The sequence below is a fragment of the Lycium ferocissimum genome, chromosome 7 (genome assembly GCF_029784015.1).
Source record: "Lycium ferocissimum isolate CSIRO_LF1 chromosome 7, AGI_CSIRO_Lferr_CH_V1, whole genome shotgun sequence".
Taxonomy (NCBI): domain Eukaryota; kingdom Viridiplantae; phylum Streptophyta; class Magnoliopsida; order Solanales; family Solanaceae; genus Lycium; species Lycium ferocissimum.
Window position 1 is genome coordinate 29,599,059 of NC_081348.1, and position 23,928 is coordinate 29,622,986.

Below are 23,928 nucleotides of genomic sequence, written 5' to 3' on the forward strand. Positions count from 1 at the left end.
GACAGATTCCGCTGTTCTAGTGTTAATGGCGGAAAAGCTAAACTAGAAACATTTTTCTTTACCAGTAAATTATGCTGAGCACCCTTGTAGTATCACTTTGTTTAAAACATACCCATATATTTTAAATCAAACACTTTGTTAACAACAGTGTACTAAAAAGTCTAAAAGACACCTGTACCACTGTACTTGCATCGATTTGACATGAAGTCCCCTTAACTCAATGAGGTTTCCTCCAGACACCTGAACCACAGGTGTCTTTAAGGTGCAAGGATAGAAGTCTTTGACCGGGTTCTATATCATGTTGCATTCAGTTTATGTGATGAATCTTTTGGTAAAAGCATTAGCTCGAGGGAGAATGCAATTACTGGACACTGAAGAACATAAACTGAAAAGAAGTACAAAGAAACATATTCTAAAAAACAAGCCTGCCAATTAAGTGCCTAAGAGGCTTACTTGACCTATGAATGTTAGTGACCCTGTTGATGGTTTTGGCAAGTCCCAAACTGCTCCATGCGCCCTTCTCCTGGGAGGGGATCACCTCCAGTAATGTTCAACGGTTCATTTGATATTTACCAACGTGCACCTTATAAAATCTAAGGGTCTGGATATTTATGACTTAATTCAGTTTTTCTATTTTATTTTGGTACAATACTACTTTTTTTTTAAAAAAGAATAAAAGGAAAAGAGGCATATAGAGAAGCATAACAAATGGAATCTGATGCTCGGTATTCCGACATACAATCAGAGGTCACCACTAAAAAAATCCTATATTAAGTGGGAATTGATCTCTAGTCCCCAGGTAAATAACTCAACCTTCCATTTAGTCTTTTTGTAGTATATATGCGTTCCAGTAGGTAGCATTATACTAATTTTAAAAAATATATACATAAAATACCTAGTTTTACGGTGAAGTCATGTGTTCACGGCCTCAAAATAGTGCCTAAAATCGCCCCTGATACAATGCCTAACAATTGAAGATCAATCTTGATTGCACCAATTTTTTCAAACAATGTTGCTGCTTCACGGTATTTCTTATATGAAATGAAAGTTGTGATTTTTAGAGATGGGTTGATTCATTGTTGAAAAAAAAAAGTATAGTTATATTTTGTAAAGTGGATCTTGGAAAATCTTTCTTTTTTCGAGGATTTAGATCACTTTTAGTAGAATTAGGTATATTGGGTAAAGAGATGGAGACTTTAGCAGAGTAGGAAGTAGTTGCCGAAGAAGAGAAAGATCAACATAAAGAATCTGAAGAGATTAAGAGATTAAGAAACAGTGATGACAACTCGATCGCACATATAATGAAGGACTGAAACTGTTGCATGATTAAACCATCTTAGTACGTTATAAGTTAACGGATACATCAACCAATACATGATCTATTTAAACTTTTATTAAAAGGAATAAACAATTGTTATGTAATAAATATTATATCTAACACATGATTAATAGTATATATTGTATTTCAGCACTACCAACTAAAGCGTGAATAATATATTGAGATCCAAGTATCAAGAAAATAGCAATGATCTCTACAATCATAGCGATACAAATAGCTCTCATTCATGTGATATCACGGAAACAAACCTAAATATTTCAGTAATCTATATGTCCTTCGTCACTATTGTATACTCTATTATTTAACTAGTAAAATAGTCCGCGCTTACCAGCCGTGAGAAGAAATAGACATTCGTTTTATTAAAAAAATACTTCAATTTATTTCACATCTTAAACATACTAATTCTCAAAAATAAAAAATACTTAAATTTTTATTAGCCATATATTAAGAAGCTACAAAATTTATTAGAAAATAAAAATCAATAGGAAGACCAGCTCCTCGTATCCTTGTAAGATGAATTTTAAGAGTTCTATATTGAAATCTTTTTAAAAAAAATAAAAATAAAAAAATTGGGTCAAACTGTGTTGAAATCTTAATCTTTAAGGATGTGTGTGTGTGTCTCTGTGTGTGTGTATTGTATTTGAAATAAACAAAATTAAAATACACAACTAAAAAATGATTAAATTATACATGTATTGTTTTCAAATTTAAAACTAATCACGGTTGGAGTTATGCTCATCAAATCTATCTCTCATGATGACTCATCCAATTAAGCTTCTTTTCCGGATTGAATTATACATATTTAGCTACATTTGAAAAGATTAAAAGGAAAGCATCTTTTCCTTTTGCGAGGATTCTTGCTCATAAATAATGGTGTGATTGTACGATAACGACTAAAATTAATCCCCATCTTCACAAGAGTGGACATTCTTACCATTGATAGTAGGCGTCCTTAATTGTTTGAAAAGAGTGAAGACATTAATTAGTAGTTTTTTCCTCTTGTTTTAATTACATAAAAGATCTTCTTGAATACAAAAGGTACCATGATTTATATTTATACTAGTCCTTAGTGTACGCCTGTTGCGCGTATCCCTTGTATTAATAAGAATAAACTTCTAAAAACTCACATAGAAACTCACATAAATGTTATATTAGTTCAGAAGCTGTGTGTGCGTTATTCAAACTTTCACATTGTATAAATTATTAAAAAAAAAAAAAAATACTCCTAAAAGTTAAAGGAGTAGAAAGCGTCCAAAAACTTTCGTAATGTGAATTTGCAGAGAATTAATCTGTAAAAAGTTTATTAAAGAAACTCCTAAATCTATAAAGAATACTGCCATCTCAACACAATACATAAATTTAGTAGGCATTTGACCGTGAAAATCAATTATTTTTCACTTTATTTGATATTTTGGAGTTGGAATTGAAGATGGAGTTGTGTTTGGTTATAGTTTTTGCAAAGAATATTTGGTTGTTTGAATGTATTGAAAGTGAAAAAAGTGAAAAATAAGATTTTGTTGTTTTCCAAATTCCAAAATTGTATTTGAAATTTTTATGGCCAAACATCATAAAGTAAAAAAAGTGAAAACATATTCCGGCAAAAAGCGAATAATTCTCATGGACAAACGGGCTTATATCTTAGTTTTCTCAAAATTTATTGTCACTTGTACTAAATACTTACAACCACCCCCCAACCCACCCACCACAGACACACCCCTAAACAAAAACAATATAAGAGGAAAAGTCAAGCAATTGATAACTTAAGCTGCATCTTTGATAAATAGTATGGCATGCGTTTTTGTAATAATTAACCGAACAATGACAATCAAGTCCTCTCTTCCTGTCTTCCATAATTGCCATCTCCGCGTGAACCAAGGCGAACATGACAGTAAACAAATGTTGGTTTCATGACGAATACTACAAAAATAATATCACTATAATTTGGAATTTCATAATAAAGTTGATATAAAAATAATAGTCCACGTAAATGATTTATTAAGACATTGCAATTTAAGATCGATGACAAAAAAAAAAACTGAAAGTACATATAGAAAAGAGGAAGATAATAATATTAGCATGAACACATACACTTATTTAATGAATCCAGTGAAATTATTAGCATAAAACTGCTTGTAAAGTGAAGTACCTCTTGCAGGATTGGATAGATATTCAACATAGAACAATGCTATAATCTACATAAATCTTAAGGTGATCTCTTGTTCGTCAATTCCGACCCTGATATTTCATAATAAAGTTGACATAAAAATAAATAATCCACGTAAATGATTTATCAAGACATTGCAATTTAAGATCGATGACAAAAAAAGATTGAAAGTACACATGGAAAAGAGGAAGATAATATTATTAGCATGAACACATACACTTATTTAATGAATCTAGTGAAATTATTATCATAAAATTGCTTGTAAAGTGAAGTACCTCTTGTAGGATTGGATAGATATTCAACATAAAGCAACGCTATAATCTACATAAATCTTAAGATGATCTCTTGTTCACCAATGTCGACCTTGATAACAATCAATAAAAATAATCTCTAATTATGTATAATTCATATATAATTTTAAAAGTTATTAAGTAAAAGAAAACCATAAATAAGAACTAAGAAGACAAAAGGATCACCAAAATAAGAACTAAGAAGACAAACAAAAAGCAGAAGAAGCCGTATGTTTAGCGTAAACTTACCAAAATATTACTTAAATAGAATTGTAGATATAAAAGGTAAAATTCTGTTTGATTTGGAAGTGTTAAATCGTAGAGTTTCTTACCAAGCTTAAATAAGTAAATTTTTTAGGTCATTTCAAAATCCTAAATATTAGGGATTAATACTCTCGTAATAATGAGAACAAGTTTTTAAAAATTATTTATGGTAGTGTTTTATTTTTTTAACTAACCATATTATTTATGCTAGTGTTTATTTTCTTACTAATTTAATAATTACATACGTAACCTAATTATTTGTTACGTGTTTCTTTATGCTAGTGGTAAATCAGTACCAAATTGGGTGTTCCTAATTTTATGTGCTACTTTAACAATTTAATAATATCATTATAATTTGGAATTTCATAATAAAGTTGATACAAAAATAATAGTCCACGTAAATGATTTATCAAGACATTGCAATTGAAGATCGATGACAAAAAAAAAAAAAAAAAAAAAAAAAGAAAGAAAAAAAAAACTGAAAGTGCATATGGAAAAGGGGAAGATAATAATATTAGCATGAACACATACACTTATTTAATGAATCTAGTGAAATTAATATCATAAAATTGATTGTGAAGTGAAGTACCTCTTGCAGGATTGGAGAGATGTTCAACATAGAGCAACGCTATAATCTACATAAATTTTAAAGTGATCTCTTGTCATCATTCATCAATTCCGACCCCGATAACAATCAATAAAAATAATCTCTAATTATGTATAATTTATATATAATCTTAAAAGTTATTAAGTAAAAGAAAACCAAAAATAAGAACTAAGAAGACAAAAGGATCATCAAAACCAAAATAGGAACTAAGAAGACAAACAAAAAGCAGAAGAAGCCGCATGTTTACCGTAAACCTGCCAAAATATTACTTAAATAGAATTGTAGAAGTTTTCTTTTATATAAGGTAAAATTCTATTTGATTTGGAAGTGTTAAATCGTAGAATTTTTTATCAAGCTTAAATAAGTAAAAATTTTAGGTCATTTCAAAATCCTAAATATTAGGGAGCAATACTCTTGTAATAATGAGGACAAGTTTTAAAGAATTATTTATGATAGTTTTTTATTTTTTTAACTAACCATAATATGTATGCTAGTGTTTATTTTCTTACTAGTTTTAGTAATTACATACGTGACCTAATAATTTGTTACGTGTTTATTTATGCTAGTGGTAAATCAGTACCAAATTGGGTGTTACTAATTTCATGTGCTACTTTAATAATTTAAAGTAGTCCTAAATTTTAGTCATATAATTCAAATAAGGAAATGTTTAATAATCAAATTCAAATAAATTTTAAATGTTAGAAAACTTAGTAAATAACTATTTTGTCTATTGTAGGGTCTTTTAATGAAGGGCAAAAAGTTCGATCAACATTTTAAGGTCCTTCGTGATTTTGATATAGTATATGTAGATAAGTTGAATAGGGAACACTGTTACATAATAATTATTACCCAATCCTTATTTCAAAATGTTATCTATGCAAATGCTTATTAATCTCTCGAGCATGATAAAATTAAACTAAAGACTGAGGTGCGTGCAAATTGACTCAGACACATCATTAAAAAAAAAATTAACGAATTTACTAAGGTAAATATAAAGTAGATAAACAAGAGTCTTAAAAAAATAAATTACGAAAATTATCCAATCTCTCTATACGGATAAATTCTCACCGTAATTTAAATTCCTGTTGCTCCCAGACACACACACAAGTATACTGTTTGTAAATACAAGTAATATAAGATTTACGATCTAGATATCGTACCCACAGAGACTTATGATTAACTCGTCAACTAAATTAAACTAATGCTAATTATCTAAACAAGAAATAGAATCCAAAGTTATATTTATAAACTAACTAAAAATAAAATAAAAGCAAATAATGAACTTCAACCAAGAAAGAGCAGATTTTTATCAGAGAACAGATAGATCTAGGGTTATGACCACTAACAATCCAGTTGAATCTTCAAATCGTTCTACCTATGGGTTACTAGTTGACGGGTTGATGTTAACTTTATGAGTATCTTCCGAGTTGCTCACAAGCCTGTAAATGCTATTATAACGCCTATATTCCTATGGTCGTCAGAGGTAACAAGAACACATTTACTTCTCCGTATTCAACTAAGCAAAGCTAAAAGGTATATTCCTATCCTCATTAGCGAAACAATTAATCGAACAAGCTCTATTTATTCTTATTACGCATGCAAATTTTCTATCTCTAGTTCAATTTACACGCCACAAATAGTGTCTAATTAGTGACCAAGTAATTAAACAATTAAGCATAAGAATAAATAAGCAACCCAAAAAATATGAAAATCTAATAGATAGAAACGATAATCAAACGTCAACTTTCATGTTTGTGTCAAAACCCTAAAACTAAAGAGTTTAGCTCCACATAGACATGGAGAAAAAAAATAAATCATCCGAATAAAAATATCAAAACAAGTAATACAGATAAGAGAAAGTAAAACCCTATAACTTCGGCCTCCACGGCAGCTTCAAGCTCTCTCTATGTCCAAAGTTCTGAACTCTGGATTTTAAGTTTTCCACAATTATATAAAAATCCCGTCTTATGAAATATTTATAAGTGTAGGAGAAGGCCAAGACAAAGTAACCCGGTCCAAAATTAAATGGGATAAGTTTAATCCGAGAAAACGCACTGCGCATCGCATTAGGCATGTATTCCAGTGATCCAATTTATCCTCGTCATTGCTGCCAGTTACGTTCTCTTTTCCTTTTCAATTCCTCTAATTCTTTGCTTTCTTCTTTGTATCCTTTTAATTTTCAATCATTAGCAATCATAACCTAAATCATTATGTCCCCCTCTTGTCTTCTTTCTTTTATTTTCTTTTTTTCTTTTTCCCACTTTTTATCCAAGTTTGCTTCAAATCTCGTCATCTTCTCACCTCTTTATTCCTATACAATAAAATATAATATTAATCACAATCCATTATAATTAATATTTAAAATACAATTAAAAGTATTAAAATGTGAGGCAACTAATGAATAAATATATGTATTTAGGCCGAACGTCAATGCCAAATAGTTTTAAATTGAATTAGATTCTATGGAGAGCCAAAGTTTCTTAATCTAGTAAATGACACCGACCTTTAATTTAATTTCATTCAAAAGTTCCTTAATGAACTACAAAATTTACAAACTTGGTTAAGAACTCAAAAGCTAAACTTTCATATTTTGGATATTTTGAGTTTCTTTTTGTGTTCTTTTTCAATGTCATTGTCAATGAAAATAGCGAACAGCAAGAAGGAAAAATTCAAAGAAAAGGAAAGAAAAGTACAAAAGATGAAAAGGGACTGCATCTAGATTGACAGGGGTTGCGTTATGGATATGGCTTTTCTCTTCTTCTGGTCTCCTTTCGTTTTTTAACTTTACTAGACAACTCACCCGCTCTTCGCGCGGTCGCTAATAAAACAGGACATATGAAGTTTCCTACGTCGTCTTATTATATTGCAATAAAGTGTAGGCATATCCAAAGATATAAAAAGAAATAGTAGCCTTTGTATTTTTGAGAAAGTATTTTAGTAGATTGTATATTAAAGTATTTGTTTTAACACGGCTGTACCATTAACGTTGGAAGGCAAAAGTTCAAACTTTTGAAAGAGGTATTAATCTTTTTTAAAGGAAAGATCGTTTTAAAATCTATTTTTCTAGCTTTTTTAGATGTGAAGTCATTAACTCCTGTTCTATAATCGATTTGTTCTAACAAATCATTTTCAATTGATAAGATTGCTATCTTGAGACATGTTTATCTTAGATAAGATTTTATCAGTTTTAATTTTGAAAACTTCTTTCGATCGGGACAACAGTTATATATATAATACATATTTAGAAAAAAGCAGGGCCCCAAAAAAGTTGGGGCCTTAAGCGATTGCTTTATTATCCTTATAGTCGAGCCCCCCGGTTTTCGATACACATGAAGCACAAAGCCTACAAAATCATAAAATACACTTATAAATAGTATGTATTAATATCAAAAAGTGTTATTTCAAATTAATAAAAAAATGTAATATTTCTTTGCAGTAATTTACTTTAGTACACTTGAGCAATGAGTTTGAATGTTTTTATTCTAGAATTATTCCTTTCTTGACCTATGAAAAAAATTAAGTGATTGTATAAATAAATAAATAAAATGACGTTTCAGGTAGGAAAATATATTGGATGATGATATTTTTTGCTGTTTAAATACAATTGGAAGATATCCAAATGTCATATTTTATCATAATAGACATTCAATAAAAAATAAATATGGTAATATCCCGTTAAAAATAATAGAGCAATTAATTTTATGTCATTTTAGTGTCGTATTATCGATCTCCTCCTCTTCTTATTTTTTTTTCCTTTCTATCATAAATTAAAAGGTGTTACGCCTTTTTTGTCACCATTTCTATGACCTTTGGATGATGATAATACTATAGATAGTTGAATACTTTACTGTCTTTCACGTTCGACTGCCCATTTTTAACATTTTTCGATTCCTTCTATTTCTCAAATCTATATATGTACTCAAAATTTGAAAAAAATTCAGCCTCTCAAGATGATGCAAAATAATACGCTAGAACTTTGAATTTGCAATTTAATTGGTTGATAACATATTGAAAGAAAATGGGCGATCTTATAGCTCTCTTGCACAATAAAGGCAAATTTACATTTCAAAAGAAACAGAAAAGATATTTATCTAATTTAAAAAGACGCATGGTTAATTGAGAGAGAATATAGTATCCTTTCAAATAGTGGAGTGGGAGTCAGTATTATCCTCATCCTCAATAACAAACTGTTTCGATTGCCACTGTTATATCCGTCCATTGATTTCATCTCCATCCTCCTTCAATGCCCTCGCTTCTCCTTCTATTTCCAATTTTTCTTGTCCTCTTCGTCAAATGCACCTAATTTATAGCCAATAGACAATAAATCATTAGTGCTTCTCACTGCAAAAAAATAAAAATAAATAAATAGAATGAGAATAAAATAAAAACTTAAGTTTCAAAAACAATCGAACAAAGCTACAATATTAGTTTTCATAGTCATATTTGTGCTCGTGTACAAACAAAAATGCAATATAACTTGCGTTACATAGATTCGATATTTTTATTTTTACTAATGAAGAAATTAGTTAGGTGTTTGACGCATTTGAATTAGCAATAAAAATCATAAGATTCAAATCCAAAACTAATGATCATGTAATCTACAAGTGTAAGTGAATTGGAAGAGAGCTAATTGGAACTAACCTTGATGAGAGCAAACCCTCGTGTTGCTTGTTCAAAATTTAAAAAGAAAATTAGTACCCAAAATGAATTATAGCAGAAAAAACATAGAAGAAAAATGGTAAAAAGAAAATTTAGAGTATAAATAAAGATATAAGTGATAAAGCAGATTGTTGAATTTATTCTTGTTCCTTTTATCTTGCCTTTTTACTATACGATTTTCGTTAGAGATTCAAGAACATCTTCATCACAAAATATATATATATATAAGACCCACTGAGCAAAATTCTTTTTTTACATGACGAAAGAGATACTGCAACTCATATGTGATCAAGATGGAGATGAGATCCAAATTACAAGGAAAAGAGGAAGAAACCAACGCCTGTAAAGGGAAAAAGGCATCTACGATTTTCATTTGTAAGCAAAGATGAGAAGAAAGCGGCTCATTCATTAACACTCACAATTGTGGTATTTAATTCATTTTGTGTGGACGAAAAAATTGAAACGGAGGCAATACCTGGACAATAAAGAGACTGCAGATACTAACGTAATAATAAATACTAATACAGTAATAATAACGAAAGAAATGGCTTCCCCCCAAATGGGGTTCTATGCTGCACGAATTCGGATATAGTCGGACTCCAATGCGGTTACCGAACACCGGGTGGGAAACCAAACAAAAAAAAATAAAATGAAAGAGATAAACCGATTAACTTTAAATTATGTTGTTTTTTAAATGAAAAAATAAGGATTAACACTCCAAAAAAAAAATGAGAAAAAAGATAAATAGGTTTCCTTGCATCTAAGAGGTGCCACATCACCTTGTCTATACCTAGCTTTAATATAGATATATAGATATAGATTTAATACAATGTAATTACAATCATTATATGAGAAGTAATGGCAAATAATGCTATTAAATGGTGAGTGAGTCTTTATTATATGTAGGGATGAACCTTTAATATTTTATTTTATTTAGTAAATAGAGAATGAAGAGAAAAGGGTCAAAAATTTGAGAAAAAAGATAAATACTAATGGAGGTCATAGAGAGGTGCTCATTTTCTTTTTCCTTAGTGATTTAGAATAGAACAAGTAATCAAATAGAAAAAATTTCGAAAATGATCGATTTCCAAAAAATTGTCACATCACCTTGTCTATACCTAACTTTATATTATATATAGATTTCCTTATTATTTTTCAACTAGCTAGTATTACTATAAATATGAGACATGCAAACTTGAAATTTCACAACCAAAATATCCCTTTTCTATAGTTCTCTTGGAAGGTCAAGAAAATATAAGGTGAGAACGCTAATCGTGTACAAGAAAATATCCTTAGTTAATCATGTTTCTGGGCAAGATTGTGGATGCGATCACTGGAAAAGATGAAGAGAAAAAGGTGAAAGGAAGAGTGGTGTTGATGAAGAAGAATGTTTTGGACTTCAATGACATAGGTGCTTCTGTTGTTGATGATGTTGTTGAGTTCCTTGGCCAGAAGGTCTCTTTCCAGTTGATCAGTTCTGTTCATGCTGATCCTGGTCAGTAAGGGTGTTCATGGTTCGATTTGTTGATTTTTCACATGTTGGAATCAAACCAAACCAAATCAATTGAGTGGTTTTCATCATTTCGCTTTCTATTGGTTTTTTCGGTCTATTCAGTTTTTATCGAGTTTTTAAAAAAAAAGTATGCCAAAATATACTAGTTCCAAACACATATTCGAGTGACTATAATTTATATATAAAGCTAGGCATATATAAGGTGATGTGACACCTCGCTATGACCACCATTCTTATTTATTTTTTTTCTCCCTTTTTTGGCTTTTTCTCCTTTTCTTAAACCTTTTTCTTTGGTTCAATAGGCTAAATTTACAGAATTAATGAGACATTTTTGTTATAAAAGTCATTAATTACAATTCATCAGCTATTCTACAGTTTCAAACCTTTCCCCTTCACATTCTCATCATGCACGATGCATCTCATCAATGAGTATTTCTGCCATGTAAAAATTGATATTAATAAGGGAACTCCTCTCACCCATATGTGCCTGTAAGCAATTATTCTTTCCTATCACCCATAAACCATTCCAAGCTGATTTTGCAGTTCCTAATTAAGCTGGCCAATGGTCAGTGTTCAAATTGCTTGCTTCGTCATTTTCATTTGGAGACACAAGAAGTAACAGGTCATGAACTAGAACAAACTGCTATTACAACCGCAGTACAACTTCATCACACATATCCCCTCTTTGATTAATTTGCTCACTCTATTTGGATAAGAATTTTAAAGTAACTTATATGGTACATGTATTGCTGTTAGGTTTCTCAGAATAATTTGTTTGAGTAGTAATATTTCAAATCTAAATTAAATATGACATTCATGAGTGATAAATAATTTTCTCTACCGGGGTACTTGTTTTGGATGTGGCTATCTGACTTATTAGAGATTACATTATTTTCCTCCTTTTAGTTATGTTCTCTTTATAGGTTACAATACTCAACAGAGAAAACAGGTATGTTATTTCTGATGCCCGATATTGTTTTCAAGAAAATAAATATAAAGTAGACAGGCTCTCATTGAAATTATTTGCACTGGAGTATTTTCATTTTAAAGATTCTTGGAGGTGTGACATGTTTTATTTAATATAGATATCACATGAGTTATTTCTCATTAAACGTTGTTGATTTTCATATATTACATGTTCCTCACACTTTTAATTGGGATATCGAGGCATGTTTGACAACGGAAAATTCCTAAATTCCTCACACTTTTAAAGTTTTAGATCTTTCCGATAAAAGTCATCTGTCAAAGTATATCAATTTCTTACTTAAAACAAAGAAAGATAAAAGTTCCAATGCATATACTCTTAAGAAGTCAAGCTAGCTGCTACCATTCCACCTCCCTCTGCAAATGACAAGGAAGATAAACCAAAGTCAAGTTCATTTCACTAACAAGGATGACTACTGATTTTACCGTAGTTGTATATAGAAGAATTGAACTAACATTTATTTCACAGTGATTTAATTTTTAGTTTGAATCATGTAAGTCGTAATAATAATGTTTTAATATAATACAATTCCAAAGAACAACTCTTGTCCCCATTAGATAAGCAGTTGATGTTGCCCTCATGTTTGTTTCCCTCATATTTGGTGGGCTATTATATATATATATATATAGATATATGGTGGTTGATTAAGACAAAGGTTAAAATGGGTGAAAGATATGGTGTAAAGAGAGAGACGTACGATTGATATTGCTCCTTTGCAAGTTTAGTGATCACTATTATTCAACAGTAGTAACAATTGCATTATTTTAAGTGAGGCAACGTTTCGTTCTTTCTTTTGGGGAGATGAAAAACCGTTTATTATTTAAAGTGCTGGAACATTTCATGAAGAGGAATTTCAGGAAAATAATAAATTGTAGTAATAGTAAAGAAAGAGATAAATAAGATACCTTAATTTTCTTGCATTTTTCCAGACCAAAAGAAAGGAAAATTCCAAAAAAATTGAGAATAAAGATAAATAGTAATGTAGTTAAATGACAATGCATAATATTATTTTGTGCTCTGTATCTTATTTGGAAAAGACTTCATTTGCTTTGTGTGTGTTGTAGGCTTGCGACACTCTTTTCCTTGAATCTTCCCCCTATTTCGTATGCTCTTCATCGCTTTTACTTCAAAGTAGATGTTACTTCTCCTAGAAATGAAACTTCTTTTGTGAGGTTGTTGTTGTCGTCTCCTTTTTATTCGGTGTGATAAACTTTTATAATATTTTGGTATGAAAAGAAATTAGTTGAATGCAAAAATCCAATCACATAACTAACACATTTGGTCCCACAACCTTAGCTAAATGATTTAGCTACTCATACTCATTAAATAAAAAGTAGTAACAAAGAGAATATTCATGGAGCTTACAATAATGTTAATGGAGAATCTTCTTAAAAGCTTCCATAATAATAGTATTCAATGCTCCACTTTAGAGCTAAAAGACAATAAGAACTGAAAAGTAAGAAATATTCAATGCCCAACACAACAACCAAGGACTAGTATTTATAGATGGGGGCCAAAAAGTGAAAAAGTGGCTTTTAATGCACTCATGCAGAACAAGTGTGTGGCCGCATACTGAGTGTGTGCCTGCATACTCTCTGTTGATCACCGCACTTTTGTTGTCTCCCATGGGATTATGCGAGCGCCAACTTAGTTGGTGGAGCCGCATACTCTTCGTACTCTTGCTCAGTTTGCTTTACTCACTAGCTTGTGGAAGGACGAATATGCTACCGCACATCAAGTTTGCGGTCCTGCATACTCGTCGCATATTTGTGAAAACTGTGCTGCTCACTGGTTCTTCTGATGACGAGTATGTGGACGCATGACAGAGTGTGCGATCTCGCATACTCATCGCATGTCAGCATTTTTCTTTCTTTTTTCCATCGTTTTGTCCTTTTTGTGTCCTTGACTCAAAAACCTGAAAACATAAAACAACCTAGTAGAAATACAGACAAACGCTTCAAAAGACTCCCAAAAAGAGATAAGTAGTGGTCATAAAAAGCCGAAAATCCACGACTTGTCAGTATGAAAAGAAATTAGTTTCATAAATTGAATAAGGTTACACGATCGCGCGAAGTGCGAACAAATTCTCTAGTTCAGCATCACTACCAAGTTAGTTACTCCTTAAGAAAAGAAAGAACTATATCTGTAAGTAACTTATATATGTAGCTTCCTCCAAAAAATCTTATGCATTGTCAAAGAATTTAGCCATTTTCAAGGAACTAAATAAAACTTCTCAAAAAAAAAAAAAAAATCTTTTGTGCAAAAAAAGTAAAGAGTTGTATTTACTGAAATATCTCGACAGTAATTGAAATAAACAATGATGAATAATTAATGACTTAAAGAAAAGTTATTTTTAACATGAAATAGGTTTTTGGACTTAATTATCAAAATAAAAAACTTTAAACTGGAAAGGAAAGCACATAGATCATGAGCCAAGAATGCAAGAGATTAATATGTATCGTAAAATTTTAAAATTATATACTAATATATATGCAATTATAATTTGTAAATAGATATTTATATAGTCGGTTAGTTCAATTTTTTCGATTATTGTTTGCTTAAAACCAAACCAAATTTTGTTCGAATTTCAAAATTAAAAACTATAACCAAATCGAACCAAAAAAGTTCATATATATACATATATTTTTGGGAACATCCTATAAAGAGTCATCAAATATCGTATAGCTTAGTTTATTGGGTTGTCCTTTTTGTTCGTCATCTCTTTCTTTTCATAATTAACCCTTCTATGTACTAAAATATAGGGATTTGTTTCATTTGCAGAAAATGGTTTAGAAGGGAAACGCAGCAATCCAGCATACTTAGAGAACTGGCTTACAAACATCACTCCAATAGTAGCAGGTGAATCAACTTTTAGTGTTACATTTGACTGGGATCATGAGGAGTTTGGAATTCCAGGAGCATTCATTATCAAGAATTCACATCATAGTGAATTCTTTCTCAAGTCGCTCACCCTTGAAGATGTTCCTAATCATGGCAAAATTCATTTTGTTTGCAATTCTTGGGTTTATCCTGCTCATAAATACAAGTCCGACCGCATTTTCTTCGCGAATCAGGTACAATTAAATTATTTATTGGGAAAAATGTTCAAATCACTACAAGAAAAAATATATTTGGCAACAATTTTTATTTTTTATTTTTTTGCCATAGATTGATTATTATTGCAAAAAGTATTTTTGGCAACAAAAATTTTTTGCATAGACTTTTCCCATAGGCTGTTATTGGAAACAACGTGCAATAACTTTTTTTATTGTTGTCAAAAGTACTTTTTGCAACAATAATCAATACTACAACAACAACAACATACCCAGTGTAGTCCCACATAGTGGGGTCTGGAGAGGGTAAGATGTACGCAGACCTTACTTCTACCGTTATAGGGTAAAGAGGCTATTTCCGATAGACCCTCGGCTAAATAGAACATAGTCAAATGCAGAAATGTAAGAGAAATAAGACAAAGAAAATATGAAGATAACAAACAAATAAGGTAACACAATCATACACACACACATAAGGATAATGATCTACGCGGTACCAAAATAAAAATATAACTACTAAGAAAGAGAAGAAGAAGAGATGGAAAGGCTCAGCGCGACGAAAATCAACTACCTACTAACCTTCTATCCTAATCCTCGACCTCCAAATCTTCCTATCTAAGGTCATGTCCTCCGTCAATTGAAGTTGTGCCATGTCTTGTCTAATCACCTCCCCCCAGTTCTTCTTCGGTCTACCTCTACCTCTCCTAACTCCTGCGACCGCCAATCTCTCGCACCTCCTAATTGGTGCATCATCACTCCTCCTCTTCACATGCCCGAACCATCTCAGTCTCGCTTCCCTCATCTTGTCCGCAACGGACGCCACCCCAACCTTGTCCCGTATATCTTCATTCCTAATCATATCCCTCCTAGTATGACCACACATCCATCTGAGCATCCGCACCTCCGCTACCTTCATCTTCTGGATGTGAACGTTCTTGACAGGCTAACATTTTGCCCCATACAATAAAGCTGGTCTAAACACCACTTTGTAGAACTTACCTTTCAGCCTAGGCGATAACTTCTTATCGCAAAGCACCCTAGAGGCGAGCCTTCATTTCATCCACCCTGCACCAATCCGATGTGCGACATCCTCGTCAATCTCCCCGTCCCTTGTATTACGGACCCAAGATACTTGAAACTTTCTCTTTTGCGTATAGCTTGCGCCTCGATCTTTACTTCCACATCTGTCTCTTGCGTTACGCCACTAAACTTGCACTCCATGTACTCCGTCTTAGTCCTGCTCAACCTGAAGCCTTTCGATTCTAAAGTCGTTCTCCAAACTTCCAGCTTACCATTAACTCCACCACGCGTCTCGTCAATCAAAACGATATCGTCTGCAAAAAGCATACACCACGGCACCTCCTCCTGAAGATGTTTCGTCAACTCGTCCATCACTAAGGCAAATAAAAACGGGCTAAGGGCTGATCCCTGGTGCAACCCCATCACGATCGGAAAGGGTTCTGAATCAACACCCACTATCCTAACCCGAGTCTTGGCACCCTCGTACATGTTCTTAATTGCCCTGATGTAGGCCACAGGCACACCTCTAGACTAGACTCCAGACATCTCCAAAGGACCTCCCGAGGGACTTTATCATATGCCTTCTCTAAGTCAATAAACACCAAGTGTAAGTCTCTCTTTTTGTCCCTATACTGTTCCACCAATCTCCTAACAAGATGTATAGCTTCCGTAGTCGAGCGCCCTGGCATGAAACCAAACTGTTTGTCGGATATCGACACATCCCTCCTCATCCTCATCTCGACCACCCGCTCCTAGACTTTCATGGTGTGACTTAGAAACTTGATACCCCTATAGTTATTGCAACTCTGAATATCTTCCTTGTTCTTGTACAACGGGACCATCGTACTCCACCTCCAATCCTCTGGCATCTTAGTCGTCCTGAAAATGACATTGAACAATCTAGTCAGCCACTCCATACCTGCCTCCCCCGCGCTCTTCCAAAAGTCTATCGGGATCTCATCTGGGCCAGTCGCTCTTCCCCTCCTCATTTTACGAATAGCCTCCTTAACCTCCGCAACCTTTATTCTCCCACAGTACCCGAATCTCTACGACCATCGGAGTGCTCTAACTCCCCCAACACGATATCCCTGTCCCCTTCCTCATTTAAGAACTTATGGAAGTACGTTTGCCATCTTCGTCTAATGTGTGCGTCTTCTACCAACACTTAGCCATTCTAGTCCTTGATACACTTCACTTCACTTGGTCCAGATCACGTGATTTTCTCTCTCTCGTCTTGGCGAGCCTACACAACTTCCTATCCCCACCTTTGCACTCGAGCTCTTTATACAAGTGCTCAAAAGCTACTGTTTTGGCCGCCGTGACCGCTAGTTTCGCTTCCTTCTTCGCTGCCTTATACTTCTCCTTATTCCTCCTCTTGTCCTCCTCTCCGACGCTTTCCACTAACGCCCTATACGCATCTTTCTTGGCCTCTACCTTACCTTGAACCTCTTCATTCCACCACCAATCCCCGTCATGTTTAACGGAGTTGCCTCTCGAGATCCCTAACACCTCTCTAGCTGCTTCCCTGATGCATTCGGTAGTCCTAGCCCACATACTATCCGCGTCCCCTCTACTCCACTATGCCCCCAACTTCTCCTTCATCTCCTGAGCTTTAACCCCAGTCAGGCCTCCCCATCTAATCCTTATCCGTCCATAAGCGACCCTTTTCCTCTTCTTTATCTTGATCTCTATGTCCATAACCACGAGCTTATACTGGGTAGTAAGGTTCTCGCTCAGGATAACCTTGCAGTCTTTGCATACACCTCTATCTCCCTTCCTAAGGAGCAAACAATCCATCTGAGTCTTAGCCACCGCGCTGTGGTAGGTCACCAAGTGCTCCTCCCTCTTCCAAAAGCTCGAGTTAGCTATGACTAACTCAAAAGCATTCGCGAAGTCTAAAAAAGAAACTTCTCCCTCATTTCTCTCTCCAAAGCCGAACCCGCCATGCACATCATCATATCCTCATGAGGTAGACCCTATATGCCCATTAAAATCTCCTCCTATCACTGGTTTCTTGGTCTGTGGGATACCCCTCACAACCTCGTCCAACTCCTCCCAAAAACGCCTTTTATCCTCCTCCGCCAAACCTGTCTGAGGAGCATATGCACTAACTATGTTAAAAGTTAACCCTCCTAAAACTAGCTTAATGGTCATCATCCGATCATTCACCCTCCTAACCGCTACTACCTGATCCTTGAGATCCCTATCTACTAAAATACCTACTCCATTCCTATCCCTCGCACGCCCTGAATACCACAACTTATACCCATCTACCTCCACAGCCTTACTTCCTGCCCATTTGGTTTCCTGAACACAAGCTATACTGATCTTCCTCTTCTTAAGAATCTTCACTAATTCTATCGATTTTCCGGTCAGAGTCCCTATGTTCCAAGACCCGACTCTCAACCTATGAGCCCCCCTGGTCCCATTACCACTTCTGCTCCTCGCCCCCCTCCTGCCCCCCGCCGAGGACATGACCTCAAACAACCCTCATGCCCGGAAGCCACTAACGCAGTATAAAAATAAGGGGTAAGAAGTTGCCGGTTACAGAACACCAAACAAAAGCGATAACAACAGTAAAGTAAACACACAATAACCAGGACTCCTAGCACACAACAAAGATAGAAGCACACAACAAAGATAGAAGCACACAACAAAGATAGAAACACACGATGTCCCACCCAACAAAACAGATTACCCACAAAGCGTAGGTAAGCTATCGCTAACCAGAAAATTAAGAGGATAAAAGCAATTTAACAATTCAAAACAATAATACACGCAAGCAAGCAAATTAAAGGCAAGCAATTTAACTAAAGCAAAAGGAAAACAAAGAGCAGCAATCAACCAGAGGTACCAACTTCGGTAGGAATGAACCTGTCCGGCCCGAATTCCGGTCCAAAATCAGGATTTCCAGACCCCTCATAGTCTATTCCGGTCAGGAGTTAGGGTTCCGATCGCAGGCTCGGCTTCGGGTTCTCGTACGTCTCTGTCCGTCGCGGGAACCGTGGCTGTGTTCGCCGGAAAAGAGTGAAAGGGCAAGAAGATGGGAAATTAGTGAAGGAGAGAGAAAGGAGAGGGGGAGAGGAGGAGGGAGAAGGGAGGGGAGGGAGAAAGAACAACGGGGACTTACCTGGGTGGGGATCGCCGGCGAAAGTTCGGTTAGTGTTTAACGGGAAGAGAAAATAAAGTAAACGTTAGGGCGAAAGAAGAGCATTTGCCAACAATAAAACTAAGTTGTTGCCAAATATTAAATTTTTTGTTACCACTTCTATACGTTCTTGTAGTGAATATGCCATCGAACTATCAGAAAATGTTCGTTCATGCCACTCGTTAATAGTTGGGCTAAAAAATATCACTATTGTTACCATTTTGGGTCATATATGCCATTAGTCACTTACAGAACTCTAATACTATCAGATTTTGCCACGTGACATTATCTAAACCCTTCATTTTACGAGAGACATATATGAGCCATTTCATAGTTCAGTGGCATATTTGAGCCTTTTCCCCATTCCAATATAAATCTCAATATTTTATGATTTTATGTAACAAGTTTATCCCTTATACTAATAACATTATTATTTTACCTGGAAAAATTATGCTCTCTTATTTAATTGGATTATGAATCTAATCTTATTCTGCATTCTTCACAATTATTACGTACTTTATGGATCTTTAAAAAGATTTATAAAATACATAAAATTTATTTTAGAAAAAAAAAAAGAGAAATTTAAAAGAGAGTGCACTAATGAGGTGTAGATGGGTATGGAGAGATATGAGTGAAATTTGGGGTGTTAATAGTGGTGGGGAGAAGGCTCAAATTGGTCACACTAATATGTTTTTTCAATACCCATCTCACCTCATTAGTGTACTCTCTTTTAAACCCGTCTTTTTTTCTCTTAAACAACTTTTATGTGTTTTTAGATCTTTTTAAAGGTTATAAAGTATGTGAAAATTGTGAATGATGTAGAATAAGATTAGATTCATAATAATTGTGAATGATGTAGAATAAGATTAGATTCATTAAGATTAGATTCATAATATAACTAAATAAGAGAGTATATAGTTTTTTCAGGTAAATGCTATTAGTCTTAGTATAAGAGACAAACTTGTTACATAAAATTACAAAAGATTGAGATTTATATAGGAATTGGGAAAAGGCTCGAATATACCACTGAACTACGAAATGGCTCATTTATGTCATTTGTAAAATGAAGGGTTTAGATAATGTCACGTGGCTAAATCTGATAGTACAGTAGAGTTATGTTAGTGAGTAATGACATATATGGCCCAAAATGGTAACGGCAGTGGCATTTTTGAGCCCAACTATTAACAAGTGGCATGAACGAGCCTTTTTTGATAGTGCGATGGGATATTTGAGCATGTAACAAGACTATTTTAGTGTTTAAACACATGCTTTGCGTTGTTTTGATGATTGATTCAGGCCTATCTCCCATGTGATACACCAGAACCATTACGAAAATACAGAGAAGATGAGCTAATAACTTTAAGAGGAGATGGAACCGGAAAGCTAGAGGAATGGGACAGGGTGTATGATTATGCTTACTACAACGACTTAGGTGATCCAGATAAAGGCGAAGATCATGGTAGGCCTGTCCTAGGAGGGTCCTCGGAGTACCCGTATCCTCGTAGAGGCAGGACAGGTCGCGAACCAACCAAAACAGGTTAAGACATTGATTAAAGAAATTCTGTAATTCAACAAGTATAATAATCTCAACTTTTACTATTTTCATTTTCATGTTTGATTTTTCGGAAGAGCAAATTGCCTTGACATTTTCTCTTTAATCTCTCCAGATCCTAATTCTGAGAGTAGGATTCCACCGGTTTTGAGCTTAGACATATATGTGCCAAGGGACGAGCGATTTGGTCATGTGAAGATGTCAGACTTCTTGGCATCTTCCTTAAAATCCATTATGCAGTTGATTTGCCCTGGGTTTAAAGCTTTATTCGATAACACACCTAATGAGTTTGATAGCTTTGAGGATGTACTTAAACTCTATGGAGAAGGAATCAAGTTGCCTCAAGGCCCTTTCTTGAAAGCCATTACTGATAGTATTCCTTTGGAGATACTAAAAGAACTTTTTCATTCTGATGGTGAAGGCCTATTCAAGTTCCCAACTCCTCAAGTCATTCAAGGTATTCTTCTTAAATTTCTATATGATCAAAAGTACTATTTTTCATGCTTTCACCTTTGTTAATCTAAATATTGTTGGTGTATTTAGAGGGTAAAAATGCATGGAGGACGGATGAAGAATTTGGGAGAGAAATGTTGGCAGGAATCAATCCTGTCTTAATCAGTAGACTCCAAGTAAGCTTTAACCCATCGGAATTGCTACTTTTATAGGATTACAAGATCTTGCTTAAGTTTACTTCTATTTTCGTGATTATTCCTTACGCATTTTGATCAAGGTGTTAGCTTATGTAATATCTGCAGGAATTTCCTCCGAAAAGCAAGCTGGATCCTAACATATATGGCAACCAAAACAGTAAAATTACCAGAGAGCAGATAGAGGATAAGTTGGATGGACTAACAGTTGATGAGGTAAATATTTTCTGATACTAGCTAGATTCTTCGATCTAGTTCTCTGAGTAAATTGTAGTGACAAGAGTTGGTACTATCATTTAATAGGTAATCAAGGCTAACAGGCTATTCATATTGAACCACCATGACACTGTTATGCCATACTTGAGGAGAATTAACACATCGACAAACACAAAAACTTATGCCTCAAGAACTTTGCTCTTCTTACAAGATAATGGAACTTTGAAGCCACTGGCAATTGAACTAAGCTTGCCACATCCAGACGGAAATCAATCTGGTACTGTTAGCAAAGTATATACACCTGCCAATCAAGGTGTTGAAGGTTCTATTTGGCAGTTGGCCAAAGCCCATGCAACAGTGAATGACTCGGGCATTCATCAGCTCATCAGTCACTGGTAAAACCTATCAGCAAGCTTTATATGAAACACAACTTACCCATAACCAAATTCAATCTATTATTTAGTTATAGTAATTGGAAACATTTGTTGTTATCTACTCAGGTTGAATACACATGCGGTGATCGAGCCATTTGTGATTGCAACAAATAGGCAACTAAGTGTGCTTCACCCCATTCATAAGCTTCTCCTTCCTCATTTTCATGACACGATGAACATAAATGCTTTAGCAAGACAAACCTTGATCCATAGTGGCGGAATTGTTGAGTTGACTTTTTTTCCTGCCAAATATTCCATGGAAATGTCAGCAGTAGTTTACAAAGACTGGATTTTCCCTGAACAAGCACTTCCTGCTGATCTCATCAAAAGGTAAATGAAAAGCAACAAAGGACTTATAAAATTTATATTTAATCAGAATATTAATTCACTAAAACAATATTTTCGGTGTTGTTTTCTTGCTAACCTGACCATAAATGTTACTCAATTTTAGGGGAGTGGCTGTTGAGGACTCGAGCTCTCCACATAGAATTCGCTTACTAATTCAGGACTATCCATATGCTGTTGATGGGTTGAAAATCTGGTCAGCAATCAAAACTTGGGTAAGTGAATATTGCAACTTCTATTACAAATCTAATGACGCGGTACAGAAAGACAGTGAACTCCAAGCATGGTGGAAGGAACTCCGTGAAGAAGGACATGGTGATAAGAAAGATGAACCCTGGTGGCCTAAAATGCAGACTCGACAAGAGCTGATAGATTCTTGCACCATCACAATATGGATAGCTTCAGCACTTCATTCAGCAGTCAATTTTGGGCAATACCCTTATGCTGGTTACCTCGTCAATCGTCCTAGTTTAAGCCGAATGTTCATGCCAGAACCAGGAAGTCCTGAGTATGAAGAGCTCAAGACAAATCCAGACAAGGTATTCCTCAAAACAGTCGTTCCTCCAATGCAGACACTACTTGAAATTTCCATCTTAGAGATCTTGTCAAGGCATGCTTCGGATACTCTTTACCTCGGACAAAGGGACTCACCTGAATGGACAAAGGATCAAGAAGCACTTTCAGCTTTTGAGAGGTTTGGAAAGAAGCTAAGTGATATTGAGAATCAAATTATGCAGATGAATGGTGATGAGAAATGGAAGAACAGGTCAGGGCTTGTTAAAATTCCATATACTTTGCTCTTCCCCACAAGTGAAGAGGGACTTACAGGGAAAGGAATTCCTAACAGTGTGTCTATATAAAACTAAAGCTCAATCGGAAAGGTCTTTTGGCCACACTATTTTGGCCACAATGACCCAAATGGGGTAAATTCGTATGATTATTTAGGTCAAATTTAATAATTTAGACTTACTTAATGTCATTTCTATCTTTTATTCTCAAAGTTTATTTTAATTTAAAATTGTACAATAGAGGTTATGGTGATTTTTACATAAGTGGCCAAATTTGGGTCAAATTGGTGTGACCATTTAGCAACTCTCTCAATCAATTTATTAAATCCGTTTGTTTATATTGTTTCTTGGTATTCCTAATAGCTATTGATACCAAAAAAAATCTCTATTTTAAGAAAGTTCCAGTTACAATAAAGCGTGTAATGTTGTATGCTCTTCTATTCTACATAACAGCTTGTTTAGTTTAGATGGTTGTTATCATTCTTATTGTATTGTATTGGGAAGGGTAAATAATTTTCACCCTTATATTTATGTCCCGATTGGGCGTACTCCACTAATTTGGATTTGTGCTGGGATCCCTACGAAAGACGACTTCATTTCCAGTGCTTGAACTCGAAATCTCTTATAAGGCCGGAGTGTTACTTTAACTCCTCACCACAACCTTTGGAGATAAACCCAACAAGTTTATTTATATACGTTGAATCATGTATTAATTCATTCAAAAGATTAATCTTGACCACACTTCCACGTGGGACCTAAAGTGACTACAATCAATTTCCTTAAATACCCAGAATATTTTTCTTGTTTTGCTTATATGGGGATTTGCCTAGTTGTTATTATAGACTGGTTTAAAGTTTAGCTCATGAAACATGGTGAATGTTATTATGAAAAAATTTGTCTCTCA

At 34.3% G+C, this 23,928-nt stretch overlaps 1 protein-coding gene across 1 annotated transcript; it reads left to right on the forward strand.

Annotated features, from left to right (window-relative positions):
* The first annotated feature begins 10,526 nt into the window (after positions 1-10,526).
* LOC132064247 (probable linoleate 9S-lipoxygenase 5) lies at positions 10,527-23,273 on the forward strand. Its single transcript, XM_059457160.1, has 9 exons — positions 10,527-10,818; positions 14,603-14,895; positions 20,339-20,579; positions 20,710-21,051; positions 21,138-21,223; positions 21,350-21,457; positions 21,545-21,852; positions 21,958-22,221; positions 22,343-23,273. The coding sequence occupies exons 1-9, from the start codon at positions 10,626-10,628 to the stop codon at positions 23,094-23,096; spliced, it is 2,589 nt and encodes an 862-aa protein (XP_059313143.1). The 5' UTR covers positions 10,527-10,625; the 3' UTR covers positions 23,097-23,273.
* The last annotated feature ends 655 nt before the right edge of the window (positions 23,274-23,928 follow it).

Coding starts and splice junctions, on each gene's coding strand:
- LOC132064247 (XM_059457160.1), top strand. CDS start 10,626: ATGTTTCTGGGCAAGATTGTGGATGCGATCACTGGAAAAGATGAAGAG. Junction 21,052..21,137: donor AACTCCTCAAGTCATTCAAG/GTATTCTTCTTA, acceptor TGGTGTATTTAG/AGGGTAAAAATGCATGGAGG. Junction 21,853..21,957: donor CATCAGCTCATCAGTCACTG/GTAAAACCTATC, acceptor TTATCTACTCAG/GTTGAATACACATGCGGTGA.